Raw genomic sequence first — 17,174 nt, 5'->3', positions numbered from 1 at the left:
GGTCCTTCTGATACCAAGCCTGACCGCCCTAAACAAAACGGTTGCCAGGATACCACTCCAACCGTTTGTCTTGTCGTTTCAGGAAAATGGAATGTGTTCCAGACAAAGGCAATGGAGAGAAAACATGCTGTACTGATCGACTACTCTTTATTCCTTTCACTTTCTTTTATATTTTTCTTCCTTCTTTTTATTGTCACAGACAGCATGGTTCCTAGATTATGTTACAATGAGCAGCTCAGTGAATATTTGGAAGGAGCAATGTACACAGACTGTAAGCAACAATTGATTTTCCTATAAATTCTGCTCAGCAAACGCATCGACATAAGGGCAGTTCCTCAGACCTGGAGACTCCTGGGAAACTTCCAGAACCCACCAGGAGTCTGAGACATTTTTCTGCAAACAGCACCTCTCTGTCTGTCTGCCTGTGTCAGTCAGTTAGCAGACAAGTCATAGGAGGGCTTTTGATTGTGCTGGTGTAGTTCATAGAAACCTAACCTTGCTGTGGATGGAGACGGGTGGCAAAATATCAACCAACACACTACCACATGTTCATTAGTACCTCATTCTCTGCTGAGTTTTCTCAGACTTAATTGGCTGGTTCGGTTGAAAAACCAAATTTCACTCTTTAAAACGCTGAGGTTTCTCTAAAATCTTAAAAAGCATTTACAGCCTGCACAGCCGTCACTGCCTAGTCTGTGCATCGTGTCCCATCTTCATTTTAATAATCTTTTTCACATCTCTTTTCCAAGACAAGCACAGTTTTGAAGCAGACAGCAATTCAAGAGTAATTTTCTATAATTTGATTCTCAAATTGCACATCTGTCAGACGTATTTACTGTTTCATTTATTCACACAAGGGTCCTCAATTGTGCTGTTCCATCATGTCTTGTTTTTGTCCTCCTATAAACTCAAGCCTCTTTAACTGTGGCCACAGACATGCAGAAGCTGTGTGAGGACACAGGACCATCCCAACTCCCAGCTCCAGTATAACAGGGCCAGGGACTGGGACTGAGACTGGGACTGGGACTGGGACTGGGACTGGGACTGGGACTGGGACTGGGAAAAGGAGAGGGACTCCTAGATCTAAATAGGAGACTCTAGGACATAGGAACACAAGAGTGTCTTTCAGAACGCTCCCCTAATTACCAAATGTCGTCTGACATGGATCTGTCATTGGCACTAATTGTTTGTCCTGATGCCCACCTCCCTGGGGAGTCCCTGCATCGGACAGCAGGTTCACTCCGGGAGCCCACGGAGGCCCAAACTGGAGCCATCTGGGAGATTGATATCGTGTTAATGGCTCCCCAGGCTCCAAGACACATAGCAGCAAAACCATAAGAGGTAGAGGAATGTCAAGCTCGCTGAATCGATGTCACAATTAGAGTCATTTGCACAAAGACGTGAGACATTCAAACCTATTGTGTCCATTCTGAACTTGGCTTGTCTGACTGTTTACACAATCCCATCCCTGTGTTTGTGCACGTTCGACACGTGCCTGTTGTGCGTCATAAACATGCATGAGCAATGTCACTCGACCGTATGACAGGATAGTTCTGTGTTATGGATGTAGGCTGGGAGACACTCTCCTCCCATTCTTACTGTTAAAGACTCGAGTTGCTGGATTAAGTTTTTGCATAGTTTCTCACACCTCATTGTGCAACTTCCTGTTGCATTGGTAGTCAAATGTTGTTGATAAGTAAGGGTGAGAAGTGCCCATATTGGTTGTTCTTACAGATAAGTGTTGGGTAAGAGGAATGTGAGGGATTATTCTCGAGCTTAGACTTCTCCTCTAGCAGCTACTTCTTGCTCACTTCTGCTCCTCCTTGGTCTTTTCCTTTTCTCACTTTCTCCTATGTACAATAATCATTGAGTAGGTGACATGTCATTATGTGACATGTTTGCCTTGCAATGGATTTGATTCATTTGAAATCTTATTCATTATCAATATCACTTAACTCTACTCTGCTGTCATTTAAACCATAACTTTAATTGCAACATATTTGCTATTAATACACTGTCCAGTTTATAAAAACCCTCACTAACAAAGGGGTAGTTCCCTCCTCCTCGGTGGAAGCTATTGTTCCAAAAGGACTGTCTCCACACATCACTTGAGGAGTGGCCTCAACAGTTGAAGAGGAAGGTGAATTGAGGAAGACTCAGAATTTAGCATTAAAATCTGTATTTCTCGAAACAGCTTTAAGTGGTCATTCCAGAGTCATATGGATGGCATATAGTCATTGCGGTGCCAAAGACTAACTGTCTGACTGTCCAGTGAGAAAAGGGGATAGATTATTCAGATCTCTACCAATACAGCCTTCCATGGACTTCACTCAACTGTGGGTCGGCAGGCACCAGCCAGCTAACTCTTTCTGTAGCGCCACTAAGCTTGGTCATTACGAAAAACATGTCAAGCATCCAGAATAAGATGTGCCTCTTCACAAGACTGATGACTAGACACAGAATAGCACTAATGGCACTAATAAGGCCAAATCTCCTCCATTATCTTCTCCCTGAGTGATAGGGGGACGGTGATGGTTAGGGGGCTGAGGCAGGAGTCAGGGCTGGTGAGGGGGATGAGACAGGAGTTAGGGCTGGTGAGGGAGCTGGGTAAGGGTCTGGGTTTTAGGTCTCCTGGGAATAGGGGGGAGTGTGGATGGAGGTGTTCTGGTCTGGACTCCAGGGTGGGATGAGCCGGCAGACTCTAGGTTAATCCGGGGCCATAAAGACAACAAATACACAGAACAGACATGCTGGTTATTCTGTAACTCACTCTGTGTGATCGTTAATCAAATGACCTGATACTTAAGATTGTATTTGACCTCACTTGATAATAAAAACAACTTGTGGAGGAACTGAGAATCTAAAAGGAAAGACTAAGGAATGAGTGAAAAGTACTGAGGAGATGTTACCACCTCTGCCTTGCAGTGTCCAATGTCAACAAGCCAAACACATCTTCTCACTCTCCTGAGGGTTCTGGAATGTGGTGAGGACTTGACTAGACTTTTGTAGCGGGGTGTGGCTACCACCGCCTGCCTAGTCTGTGTTCTTTACTTGCACACCCGCGTGTTAACATCGCCTCCTAGCATAAGATCGCGGATGAAAACGCCACTGGCCTCAATTATTGTGATCCCTTTTCCAGGAAAATCATGACTTTACTGTTTGTGTCTGCCTCTCCTTTGTGTCTGCTTAGTTTTCCTTTCATGACTAACTTGTAGTTGTACCCAACTGTCTCCATTTATTCCTACATCATTTTGATTGTGGAAATGTGTAAAGGAGGAAATGCTGTCGTGCTGTGTTAGTTTGCACTCTGCACTTCTCACATGCCAACCGTCCAATGACGTTGGGTTATCGGATGTTGCCAGGAAGGGGGAATGTAGCAGAAGCACCGAGCCAGAATCCATTGTGCCAACTCATCTAGTTCCCACCTCTGAGGGCCCACCTCCATTCAGCAAGAATGGAGGGCATCCCACATCACACCATGTGGCCTTCTGTCAACCTGACAGTGAGCTTCAAAGGGGTCCTGCAGTGCTCCCAAATCAACATTCATCAACCCGCACTTCCTCCGTTGCCAGTAGAGGACAGCCAGGCAATGGATTACCCAAAAACAAAAACAAATATTTATCAAGGACCACTCTGCGACTTGGTCACTGTAAGAATGCTAAGAATTGATGAGTGATGATGATTGTTTTTATTATAATTTTGGGCTGATGTAAATTGATGTTTGATCAAACTTGGTTGGATACCAATGACAGGTCAGTCATTGGTATCCAACAGATAGTAAAATAATTATCATTTGTCCATCCCGAACACATAACATACCTTCTACTCATCATTTGCTTGCTGCTATTGCAATAAATTCTGTGTGTACTTTTTACTTTCCATCAGTGTTATTTACTCTAAAGAATGAATCCCTACAGAATCCTTATTATTACATATTATGTACCTATTTCCTTGATTTGCCATAAGGTAGCATCAAGGTTGTGCCCCATTAAAACTAACATTATTTGTACAGCCATCATGCCATCTTCTTCACCAAACATCCCTCCCTCCCTCCCTCCCTCCCTCCCTCCCTCCCTCCCTCCCTCCCTCCCTCCCTCCCTCCCTCCCTCCCTCCCTCCCTCCCTCCCTCCCTCCCTCCCTCCCTCCCTCCCTCCCTCCCTCCCTCCCTCCCTCCCTCCCTCCCTCCCTCCCTCCCTCCCTCCCTCCCTCCCTCCCTCCCTCCCTCGCTCACCCATCCCCTCATCCGCTATCACTCGCTCCTCTCCTTGTTACCACGTTAATAAACTGCAAACCACAAACCCTGGCAACACCCTGCCTCGTTCAAATCTGCGAGGTGGTGACGGCCCTCCTTCCCAGGCGGCGGAGAGGAATCTCTTCCCCGGGGACGCCCCAACAGCGCTGGCCTGAGGATCAGTCAGCAGCAGGCCAGCGTCCTGGTCCATGGGCAATCAGCAAGAGTGTTTTAGCCATGGAATCAAAGCTGTCAGGAGACTGTATACATCCCAGTGAAAACGGACCCAGTCTCATAAACGTCCTGCTCCACTGTCCCATCTGTTCAGAGGTGAGATCTAATACATCACACCTGCCGTCTCATGACAGTCCTCATCTTGCGGAGGCTTTTAGAACAAACACGCGTGAGTGTTATTTGAAATGCCCATGGAAACCTTTATGTGGGGTTTAAATGTCTGCAAAAGCTCTTGAGGAGACTGTGTGGGATGAGTCTACCAGAGTGACGAGGACCGCTGGATTCTCATCACACCTAGATCATCCTCAGAACATTTTCAAAAGCACAGGGATGTATGTTTTAACAGCAAAGGTTCACTTTCTCCCACTAGTAGGGGGTAACACATAGATGTATTTATATGAAAAAGAGTGCCTAGAAGATCTTTTGGCATGTCGATAAAACCATTTTAAAAAGGTTCAATATTTGTGGACATAACTCTTCTAGCTTGAGACAGGTTTACAGTCTCGTGCTGGCAGAATGAATTCCTGAAATAAACTTTCCAGACCCTGGGAGTGAAAACAACTCCCTTTCTTTTGTGAGGGAGACTGGCCTGGACCCGATATTCATCAGTAGGGATAACCTCTGACCTGGGAATCATATGACGCTGAGTGCTGGAGATCCTGCTGCAGCCAGACAGTCTGACTGGGACGCCATCTCTCCCCAACACTCTCTCTCTCTCTCTCTCTCTCTCTCTCTCTCTCTCTCTCTCTCTCTCTCTCTCTCTCTCTCTCTCTCTCTCTCTCTCTCTCTCTCTCTCTCTCTCTCCTTCTCAGCTCTCTCCTCCCCTTTCCCTCTCTCCCACCCTCTTTCTCTCTCTAACTCTTTATGTCTCCTTTTGTCTCTCTCTCTCCGTCTATTTCTATCTCTCTTTCTCTCAGTCTCTCTCTCTAATGCTATCTATTTCTCTGCTGTCACTTGGTCCATGGATTTGAAATACTCCCTTTTAGCACCAACGTTATTTATCATGCTGAAGCAGTCTCACCAACTGGGATGACCTGTCTCTATCTCTGCCCCTCCTTCCTCCACCCCCACAGCCCCCAGCCCTCCCCACTTTCCAGACCCTGAGATGCCATCTCACAGTCAGACAAGACAGTGGGTTCTCAGCGCCCCAAACAATTACCATTAGGTAGGCTATGACAGAGCTTTTCCACACCATGCAACGGGCTGAAACAGCTGCTGACAAGTCTTGCTGCCCCCGCCCCGTCTGTCAGAGTCTGCTGGGATGCTCTTGTTGTGACACTGGCTTTCAGATAAGAGACTCCCAGGACATAACTACCACAATGCCCAGGCATCTCACGCTCTAGACAACCACATGCTCCTCATATGTGGCCCGGCAGCCTGCCAGTCGACAGCGGTGGCTAGGTGCACTGTGACTTTTACACATTGCCGGTCACTGTGCTCACAACTGTAACCCTTTGTGATGTCATCACTAAGGTAGGGGTTGTGAATGAGAGGGTTTAGCCACATGTGGTGATTACAGAGCTTCTTCATGGATAAATGTCTTGAGTCTCTACTTTGGACTTTCACTACCTACAGCATAGTAGTACAGACATGTAATTCTCGCCTTGTAAAACAACACCTCACTTTCATACAATTTACAGTAACCTGGTTTGAAAACAAAAATAATTTTTTTGTGATTTACTTTAAAGCAGTTTGATAAACATTGTAGAGTGCAAAAAAATGCTGTTACCTTCCAGGGTTTTCTTCAGGGCATTGCACACGTGTGTCTGCATGTTTACAGTATAGATACAAGTGCTCGCATGATTTATCATGTCTGGTGTCGTAACATCATTGTATGTTTGGATGATAGAGGGGCCCACAGGGGGTCAGGGGCGCCCATATCGCCGGGAAGAGGATGCCGTGCCCATACAGACGGTACCTCTTTGTTAGTTTCACAACCTGGCAACCGTAAAGCCATCATTAATCAGAGTTTGAAGCATTTCACTCAGGTGAGTCATCGTTAGAGAGTGGAGCGGCGTGCCAGAGGGCTGCTGGGAGATGATCGTGGCGGGGCTGCTTGGAGCAGGCGAGGTGCATGAGGGGACATGTTTGGCTGGTATAGAGGAGATGGGAGTACTCCTGTAATGAGGGCTTTGGGGGTTAATGGTATGCACGGGCACGCCTCCTGCCATGTTCCCTCACGGCTCCAGAGGGAGAAGCAGCAACGAGAACAATGCCGGAACATGTCCGTCACGCACACGCAACTTGTCCCGCCGTGCCGAGGGAAGCCTGACATGGCCTGTGTGCGGCCCTAATTAGTGTTGTGCATGGGCTGCTGAGGGGGGTTGTGCGGTTATGCATGAAAGAGTCACATGCAACCCTACAGGGGGACCTACAGCGTTTGGGGCGCATGCATTTATAGCAGATAAAGAAGTTTGCCGTGGCCGCACGACCCATTAAGAAATGCTCCCAACTCGAATCCAACATTTCAACAGACAGCTTGGCTCTGATAAGGAGCAGAGTGGGTAACCATGTGATCCAGACGTAGGCAGAGCGCCACAGGAGGAGAGAGAGGGGATGGCCAACAGCTGTGCGCTCACGTCTCTGGACAACCACTGGAGCTCTGACGGCATTTCCTTGAATATTCTCACATACTGTGTCTTTCTTTCCAGTGGTCAAGCTGCTGCGCTGGATCCCTGTGCAGCCCTCGCCCGGGATAAAAGCTGCTTTGTCAGGGTTTTTCCCCTCTCAGCAGCTGTCCACAGCCTCTTAGACCTCCACTGCTCACTACACTTAGCCTCGTGTGTTGGGATGGTATGCATGTTGTCGTGAACCAACGCTCCAGCACAGACCATTTCATACTGTGATTTCTGAAGGAGGTTCTTTTACGTAAGCCAGAGAGGGAGAGTCGAACACACCTGCTGATCTGATGTGTGCACACAAAGCATACTTTCGAAATGTCACAGTAGATATGGTTTTGAAAAGAGTCCTCGGAAACGATTTCACCTTTTTTGGAAGCATCATGGACATCTAATCATTTGGATCTGGAGTGAGGTTCCCAGTGGATGTATGTGGCTCAAGATAACTCATAGATTCTCTGATCAAGAAACCAATTAGACTGGCGACTGTCTGTCGTAGTGATAGACCTGCCTGGTGTATATAAGTGCACAGACCAAGACCAGGATAACAGACCAAATACAGAGATGGGGCTAGAAGAGACAGAGCGTGAAGACAGAAATGAGATACTCACCAAAGATGTGTGTGTCATTTAACAGAAACCAGGACAAGACTGGATTAAAGGACAGGGTTGCAGAATGTTCCAGAAGTAGGAAAGAAAAAAGGGAGAGAGGAGACAAGACATGATGAGGGAGAAAGCGAACACCAGACGTCAGGGAAGCAGCCGCCTAGCCTCTTAGCGACTGATTAAACGGACGAGTGCCCCTGAGGTTGGAGCCAGGAAGAGTCAGCTCAGAGAGAGAAAGAGACAGAGAGAGAAAGAGAGAGGGAGGGGGGAGAGAGCGTGTTACTAATAAGGCCTTGACTATTACCTGGACTGACAGCCAGAGAATGGGAGGAGAGGGGCTGGCTCCACACTGTTCAGTCAGCCAGAAAGCTCCCAAACGGCGGGGCTAACGCAGGTCAAGTGATTTGGCGCCTCGGGTGTATTTAAGCTATTTACAAGAGCCCAAAGGATTTACGGTGCTTCACAACGGCCTGCTATTTTATACGACCTGGCACTAGGTGGTCGTGTATTCTGACCCCCTCAATCAATACAAAAGGCTAATAAAGAATGCAGCTTTTCTGTGTGTTTGGTTTTTGTTGTGGGGGAGAGGGTTTTTATGATGCCTGGGAGGGGATGAACATGGAAAGATATGCACATGAAGTTACATAATAGATTCACACATTGTTTGAAGATACACACACTTGCACACACGCAGACACACATAGAAACACACACACACACACACACACTCACTCATATTCACACACACACACACATACGCATGTGTTCCCATGCATGCACACAAACAGGATTCACAAGTTGAGAAACACACACACACATGAAAAAGCTTTCAGTAATGGCACGCAAACACAGCCAACGATGCACTGTCAGTTAACATACAGGTCCATACTCCTTCTGTGATGTTTTCATGAAAACACGTCCATGACAGAGCAGTCATTTCCATATTCATGAAGCTTGTTCGCATCGTGATAAACTAATCTTCAAAGTAATTTGTTCAGAGTACATGGTCTTCCCTTGAAGCATAATAATTCCCTATTCTGTAAGACAATTGCCCTGCCTTCTCCACACAGGTAGAGACATGCTGCCATCTAGTGGGAGAGAAAAGCAAACAGCAGCATCTTTGCATTCATTCCTGAGTAGGCACAGGAGGAAGCCTCTACTCTCTGTATCTGATCAGATGTTGTGGTGGATCTGTTCATCAAATCTCACCTTCAGGCCATGAGTAATTATTCTGGTAGGAGTCATTAATTATTAATGCTTTGTCCTTTCAAACCCCAAATCAATCATTGGCACCCTCATCATGACAATAATTGATAAAAGATCAAAATATCATCAGACAGATGACTAGAGGGAACGCTACGCCTCAAATTGATTTAATGCACTGAACAAAAATCCATAAAAATAATCCACATTGATAAGTTTTTTTTCTCCATTCTTATCTCTGAACAAAATACCTCCAGGGAATAACAGCTCCTGAGTCTTCAGACGGTGGATGGCCAGACAGCCAGACAGCCAGACAGCCAGACAGCCAGACAGCCAGACAGCCAGACAGCCAGACAGCCAGACAGCCAGACTGCCAGACAGCCAGACAGCCAGACTGCCAGACAGCCAGACAGCCAGACAGAACCAGATCAGGCACGGAACACAGACTTCAGTCTAACAGGCAGCTGGCACTTTGTTGCCGTGACAACGTTATCCCCTGTCAGTGGGCATAAAAATAGCTGGGTCTTGGTTAGGTTCACTTCACAGAGTTCTCCAAGATGATAAGAGCAGACAATCACAGGGTGTCTCATTAAAAAGGATCCAAATTAGGGGTTTAAATTGTTGTGAGGCACAGGTCAATCAGGCGTGGCCTCTCACACTGAGGTGTGTGAGGACAACTAGCAGCCAATTAAATGTAACTATCAGTGTGGAGGCCGTGGACAGATCTGTAGAAGAAGACTGAGCATCCTAAGGAAGGGAGGAAGGTGGTCAGGAGGATGTGTGTCGTGTTTTCATTGTGCATTCTCACATGTAATGTATCGGTGTTGCATGTCATGTTGTACATCTTTGTGATTAATGCAAAAACAATATTCCGATTAAGGATTTAAAAATAAAATGATTGACCTGATCCAACAAATCTGTCTATTGAAGTGTAAACCTCCTGCAGACAGTACAGTACAGTACAGTACAGTACAGTACAGTACAGTACAGTACAGTACAGTACAGTACAGTACAGTACAGTACAGTACAGTACAGTACATAAAAGCTACAGTGCAGAGTTTGGCCAGTGACAATATTCTGGGTGCTCTATTCTCTCACATCCCAGAGATGTAATCCCTGTCAATTGAGAGAAGGGTTCAGTAATCCTATTTGCAGTGTGGGAGGGGAACAACGTGCCTTCAGCTAACAGGACAGACTGTGCGTGGGGCAGGCAATGGCTCAGCCCACTGCAGTTCACCTCGGTGCTGAAGCCATTCATCACCGTGCATGCTTGATTCCTCTCTATCTGGGCCCAGGCTGACAGTTCACATGCTGTAGGTTTACGTTTGTTGATTGGTTGCCTATTCTCCGTGAAGATAATCGCCTTATGACACAGAAATACTATACCAAACAGTTGAATTTGTGTGAAAATGTGATTATATGTTTTTATTCATATACATAATGTAACCATCTTTTGAGTTCTGGCTTGCCTTGAATTTGGGCCTATACTGTATGATACATAAGTTATGCAATATCTAGCACAGGAAACAATGTCAAAGTCAAGCAACTGATTCACTAAAATTAGTGTTGAGAAAAACTTTGGTTGTGAAGAGGGTAGCATAAACTTGCAGACATTTATTACAAACAGAGGACAGTCAATTTGCTGATAGAGATTTGTCAAGATACAAACACATGCAGTCAGGTACACAACACACACATACACACACACTCACACATACACACACACACACACATACAGTATTTGGTACATTAGTTCTGAGGACAGGGAAGCAAGAGGCTCCTCCCTGGGACTTAGTGAAAACATTCCAGCATGGTGAGAGAGCCAGAAAGTTTGAAACCCCAGACTCTCCCTCTCCCTCTCTTACTCTCTCTCCCCCCACCTCTCTCTCTCTCTTCCCCCCTCTCTTACTCTCTTACTCTTGCTCTCCCTCTGCACTCTTACACTCTGAGACGTACATAACATCCCATTTCCCACCATCCAGGGGGAGACTGTACAGGGATCAAGTCCAAGCCAGGAGTCCACAGCCAGAGGAAGCAGAGATACTGGTGGAGGTCTTTTCAGCACTCAGTCTGAAGGACCTGGCTGTCCCCTGGATCAGTCCACCATGAGAGCGTCCATCCTCCTGCTCCTGTCGTCAGCGTGGGCTCTCTCCAGTGCCCAGAACTACTACCAGGGCCTGATGGACTACCTGGAGAACAGATTCCTTGCTATGGAGGTAAGAGGGGAGCCAGTAAACCAACTAGTTAGTTCAATTCCCTGAGGATTAGCAGAGTTATGACACTTAATGTCATGAAGTTCCCTTCCATGCATGTTTGGGGCAAATATATGTCTATGAAAGACTACTGGAGTGAAAACAAGGAGATGTGCAAGCAAGATAATTTTGTGAATGTGTTGAGATTCTTTCAAATTCAATTTTAGGCGTCAAGTTCCCTTTCTTATCTGAACATTATGTCTTCAGAAATCCAATTAATCCAATCTCTGGTCGACTCATCAGCTTGGCGCAGGCCCTTAGGAGAAGAGTAGGGGATGCATATGAGCTCTTCTGTCCTTGTCTCTCTATTTTGTCTCTCTCTTCTTTCTCAATTTCCTTTTCCTCTCTTCTATCTCTCTTTCCTTACACGTATGTTTTTTTCCGCTCTTTCTGTCTCTCACTCCCTCTCTCCCTGTCACACATCCCTTTTATCTGTCAGGATGCAATGAGAACCAATCCCAACATCCTTTGTGTCACGCTTAATTACACGCGGACAATAAACACACAATGTACTTTCGGTACTGACAAAAAAGAAACTGTAATTGCAGAACTGATGGCTGCTGCCTTCTTCACAGGTAGAAAAGAAAAAGTGTAACATCAGTCTTGGGAAGGGAGGAGCCCAGCGCCCGAGGCTTACTGAAGGAAATTATTATGAAATATCACATTCATTTCTGGAAATACATTATGCCAAGTTTGTGGTAGAGTACACCCTCTCTTCATCCCATTTACAGCTTTTCCCCCTAATAATCAGTCTTCACTGATGATGGCAAGTTTGTTTACTGAACTGAGCGTGAAGAAAAATCCTGGCAGAATCCTTGGTGGCTCCATCCTGTCTGCTGTGCGTAACCTGTATGCTCACCAAGGAAGGCTCTGGAAAGCAATTACTTCTCTGAAATGTAATTTAAATGTTAATACTTCCTTCAGAAAACGCACCGCTGAAGTCGACCTATTCATTAGGACAGGGTACCACTTATCATCTTCCTTTATTACATCTAGAGCATGGCCTCAGAAAAAGAAGGGAAATATTTGTTATATTTTTACAGTTGTTGAAACAGTTACACTGAGAAAATTAATATGTGTAACATGTCTTTCCCCTCATCACTTCTCTCCCTCTTTCTTTCCACGCTCACTGTGTCTCACATATCGTGTCTCCAGGATGCAGTCTGCCTCTTCTCATGCTGTGACACGATGAACACATCCGTTTAACATCAAGTCTTCAAGGATATTTTCATTCCCATCCATCCAGCAAGTCACCCGCAGATAATTGAACAGAGACGAGGGGAGAGGAAGAACCTCGTATCACTTTTCATTTTCAATTTCTCTCCCATCCATTTCACTCTACGTCAATCACTACACTGCGAAATGTGCCGACCCACTGCCGGGGTTGGGATGGTGCTGATGCAATCGGAAGTCCACAAAACCTCCATGTCTGATGGAAACAGAACAGACCCCTGGCTTAGAACCCTAATCGTAAATTGATTTGAACCAGTCATAGTACTGCACAGCAGCCTGGGACTGTAGTTCCTAAAGTTTTTCATGATTTGGCCTCAAAGATGTCTGGGAAACTCTGGGCTCTGGTCCAGGCTCATTCATCACACAAGGTTGTGTCTGTCTTGACCAGTGCCTGTCTTCTCCCCTGCTAGGATCGTATGGCGGTTTGGCACGAGCAGTCGAACCGCTACCACACCGAGCTCCGAGACTTCAAGCGTCTGTCTGCTGACGTCATGGAGCGCCTGGGCAAGGAGCACGACACCCTCCACCATGACCTGGAGTGGGCGGGGGTCAAGGTGGAGCGGGTGGAGCGTGAGATGGAGTACCTGGAGAGCAGGAACCCCCCAAGGCCATGTGTCAACGCAGCAGACAGAGTGGTGGAGCAGCGAACCTGGAGAGTGGAGGAGAGGAGAGGGGGAGCGGAGGAGGAGGAGGAGGAGGAGGGGGCCTGGGAGGAGGAGTTCTCCAGAGTCTCGGGTGAGCAGATAGAACAGTGGGGAGTGGCTCCGCCCTGCGTCCTGTACAGAATGATTGCTTTTGATCTCATACCTTCCTTTCAGCCTTGATAGTCTTGGCAGAGTCGAACAGCGTGCATGGTTATATTTAGCATCCACAGTAAGCACTGTACCACATCTTAGCATGGCTGTCTGTCTCGGAAAATCCATTTCCCCGGAAAGAAAATTGGAAACAAACTGTTTCAAGTCATTTTGCAGTTTGGAATTAATGGGTAGTCATGTTTTCCTTGAGATTTATGGTTGGCTGGATATGACTCATTTATATCAGACCATGTTCACATTTGGACTGCCTGGACACAGTTTGTCTTACAGCCTGCTACACACGGCCCCACAGCAGTCTGTCATGAAGAACATCGGAAACAACAGTTAGTACTTGAGGTAGATTTACAACGTTCAGCAGAATGCTGAACACATACGAAACCCTCTCCTATACTACAGTGGCTTGAGTGTGTGGATGCTTTCCTCATCTGTTTCCTACCAGGTCCAGGTTAGGGTTCTGAATACCCTTACTCTCCTCAGTAATACGACCCACCCTTCTAGCTAAAAGGGAGAAACAGGAAGCCGTCCTCAGAGCAGGAAGCTGACCTCAGGTCAATGGCATTACTTTGCCTGGGGAGTCCAGGAAGTTTTGGAGGAGGTGTACTTTGAAGACAGTAATCCATTGCCAATAGTCTGGGTGGACATGAAATAATGTACACCAGCTAAAGCTCTCATAAAAATTGTCATGCATACTATTGCTTCCTAGTTCAGGAAGATACATCTGGAGATCAACCTTTGTTGCTCCCTAGAGGAGCATACATGACAATTTATACCAAACAGTTCTTTGAAGCTAGGGAACTCTATTTTAGATGATCAGCAAGGCACTCCTTCTACTTCAATCCCACTGTGTTTTTGTAGCTGGGTCCTTAGTTCCCCTTTGATTGGTTGGAGATGGATTTAAATTGAACTGCTATTAAAGGGACTGCAGCAGGCGGCATGCCGTGTCTTGCATAATAAAATACACTTCAAAAACATGTTTCAGGTGGTAAAACATAGCTGTGATGCATGCTAATGGCTCCCGTTGATCCATGGTGTAGACATATGAAATGGATTCCAGAGAGACAACCCCATACCAAACCAACAGATCAGTGCAAAAAAAACAGTTTTTAACTTGTTTGTTCAATAATTCACAGGAATTACTTCATCAGTAGTTCAAACTGTTCATACAATATGCAATGTGCTTTGGCACATGCTGAAAAAAAGTCTGACGCTGTTCCTATCAATCAAAAAATATATATATCTATGTTGACTGAACATCGCCACTTATCTTCTATTTCCACAGATTGTGTGGATGTCATCTCCAACATCAGGTCTGTGAAGATTCTGAAGAAGGTAGGCAGTCCCAAGGGCATGTGGACCAGAGACCCCCTGTCCTCTAAAGTGTATGTCTTCAATGGGACAGCAGAAGACACCCTGCACCAGTTCCGCTCTGTGCTGGATCTTTCCACCTCCCCAGGGCTGGACCTCAGCAGGCCCATCAGGCTGCCCTCCCAGGTCAGCAGCCTGGGCAGCGCCGTCTACAATGGATACCTCTACTACGTCAGGGAGGAAGCCGGGGCTGACCTCCAGGTGGTCAAATATGACCTGCTGAACGCTTCAGTGACCGAGAGCGCCATGTTCCCAGTGAGCGGCCGAGCTCCAGTCTACAGCCTCAACCCAGAGACGCTGGTGGACCTGGCTGCAGACCACGAAGGGCTCTGGGCCCTGTACGCCGCCAGCGATTGGGAGCCCAACATCAACCTGGCCAAAATGGACCGGGACTCCCTGGACATCGAGCAGATGTGGGACACGAGGTGCCCGCGGGAGAACGCCGAGGTGGCCTTCGTGGTGTGCGGGACAGTGTACGTGGTGTACAACACCAGACAGCCCAGTCGCTCCCGGGTGCAGTGTGTGTTCGACGTCAACGACGTTCTGACCAGTGAGGAGGCTCCGCTGCTTTACTTCCCGCGGCGTTACGGCGCCCACGCCAGCCTCAAGTACAACCCTGAGGAGAGGCAGCTGTACGGCTGGGATGACGGCTACCAGATGCTCTACAGACTGGCCCTGAGAAGGAAGCAGCTGGTTTGAGATTCAATTGAAATCTGAGGAACTGCTTTTGAAATCAAGGGAGTGAAGTCAGCTGCATTATCGACACACAGACCACAGTGGACTTTGATAAGTTGCCTTTTCCACTCGCGCCACAACCCTTAATGTGTTCTGGAAGCTGCTTCTCAAAATACATGCAATTGGATTTACTGTAAATCCTGTAGGTGTGTAATGGTAAATACAGTATTTATGTACAGTGCAAGAAGTTCTAAATTGAGTGAGGTAGTATAACATTATAGGCAATCTAGACATCTACAAATATAAATGGCATAGTTAAAACTCGGATATAAATGAGGGTTTCTAAGTTACAGTGCTGCGTAGCTCTATGGCTCCCTGGGTTCATTTCCTTCCTCCATCTGCCCTTAATAGCCAAGTGCCTAAATTACTTTGATGTGCAGTTGCAATGTGGACAAGATGCACTCACTTACATGTGACTGTAAGACTGTGTCTTAAAGAAAAAGTGTGTAATGTCATCAAACACTAATAATGATACTAGAAGGGGAAATCCTGTATTCTTAACTCGTAGTATATAGTTACATTTGTGTGACAACATCATTGTGAAAAAACCCCGAACAGAAACAGCACAGAAGAAATAACCAATTTTGGTTTGAATTTGTTTTATTAGACCTCATATAATGAGTCAGAAATAATTTAGAATCTAAAAGGAAACAAAGAAAATGAACCATGTCTGATAACAGCTTTTGGTTCGAAAAACCAGGACATTTCTTGAACAGTTATATTACAAATACAAATCGTCAATACAAAATTGGAAAGTCAATGTTATCCATGACAACTGGAAGGGATACAAGATCATCTCAAGGAACACTACAGTAAGAATAGCCAAAGCAGCACAGGCTTTAAACAGTCTATCAACTGAAGCTGAATTTGTTTTTAAAGTATAATCAACTACTATGAAAACACAATACGTCATGTCAGAGAAACTCATGGCCATCATAAAGTACACGTCAATAAAACAGGAGTATTAGAAACTACATCGTTTCAACCATTTTCATCACATATTCGTCACATATTCATCACATATTACACTTGAATCAGATACGACCAGGAATCCAATAGGTAAAGTCAATAACTCTAGACAGGAATGTGGCTACTGAAAATGTCAGACAATCTTCACAATCACAGTTGTGTTGAGACACTAATGGTATGTGTCAGATTTAATCGAGGGGGGCATGTTCTTTTGTCTCCTCTAGAACCAACAAGTGCCAATTAGACAACTAGCACTGTTCCAAATGCCAGTGGCTTATCCTCTCTAGCCAGCTGCCCCCTTCCCCCACCACACACACACACTCACACACACTCACCCACCCACCCACCCACCCACACATGCACACACACATGCACACACACATGCACACGCACACGCACACGCACACACACACACACACACACACACACACACACACACACACACACACACACTAACCCCCACCGTCTCTTTATCTCAGCAACTCAGTGAGGTAAGCTGAACCCCTGCTCACTCTTGGGCCACTTTAAGAGGAAATGGCTAAAGCAGGGCTCTACAAAGTCTGCTAACTCCATTCTGTTCTCTTCATGTTTGGCTCCCATATTTCTGCAAATCCTGGCAGCAGCATGTGATTTATGCTACCTTCAAACATGCTTGTGCCCTGCGTCTGGGGTCAGGCGGGAGGCAGAACAACAACTGTGTCTTTAGTGTTTTGTTCAGAACCAGACCACTGCACTGCTGTAGCTCAAGATACAGCAGTGTTCTGTTCACGTGGACTCTACAGCACTCACGGGCAGTGGTAGGATCAGAGAACAGAGGATGCTGTTCACTAATGCTCCCCACGTCAACCTGCTCCCAATTCTTGTATGTGTGAAACTTGCTCTGGGTCATTATTCACCCTGTGTGTTCAGTTTCA

The 17,174-nt window shown here is 46.2% G+C and overlaps 1 protein-coding gene across 1 annotated transcript; it reads left to right on the top strand.

Moving 5' to 3' along the window:
• The first annotated feature begins 10,878 nt into the window (after window positions 1–10,878).
• On the top strand, window positions 10,879–16,265 carry olfml3a (olfactomedin-like 3a). Its single transcript, XM_084680498.1, has 3 exons — window positions 10,879–11,107; window positions 12,787–13,111; window positions 14,471–16,265. Exons 1-3 carry the CDS (start codon window positions 10,997–10,999, stop codon window positions 15,253–15,255), a joined length of 1,221 nt encoding a protein of 406 aa, XP_084536624.1. The 5' UTR covers window positions 10,879–10,996; the 3' UTR covers window positions 15,256–16,265.
• Window positions 16,266–17,174: the final 909 nt, after the last annotated feature.

The sequence above is a fragment of the Hypomesus nipponensis genome, chromosome 18, assembly GCF_054491055.1.
Source record: "Hypomesus nipponensis isolate SF chromosome 18, ASM5449105v1, whole genome shotgun sequence".
Taxonomy (NCBI): domain Eukaryota; kingdom Metazoa; phylum Chordata; class Actinopteri; order Osmeriformes; family Osmeridae; genus Hypomesus; species Hypomesus nipponensis.
Note: the sequence above shows the minus strand (reverse complement) of the source record. Positions and strands in the feature narration are given on the sequence as shown.

What these genes read in the sequence shown, in the direction of transcription:
- olfml3a (XM_084680498.1), top strand. Translation starts at nt 10,997, where the DNA reads ATGAGAGCGTCCATCCTCCTGCTCCTGTCGTCAGCGTGGGCTCTCTCC. An exon ending in ACAGATTCCTTGCTATGGAG is followed by an intron (nt 11,108 to 12,786) that starts GTAAGAGGGGAG and finishes CTCCCCTGCTAG; the next exon opens with GATCGTATGGCGGTTTGGCA. An exon ending in GGAGTTCTCCAGAGTCTCGG is followed by an intron (nt 13,112 to 14,470) that starts GTGAGCAGATAG and finishes CTATTTCCACAG; the next exon opens with ATTGTGTGGATGTCATCTCC.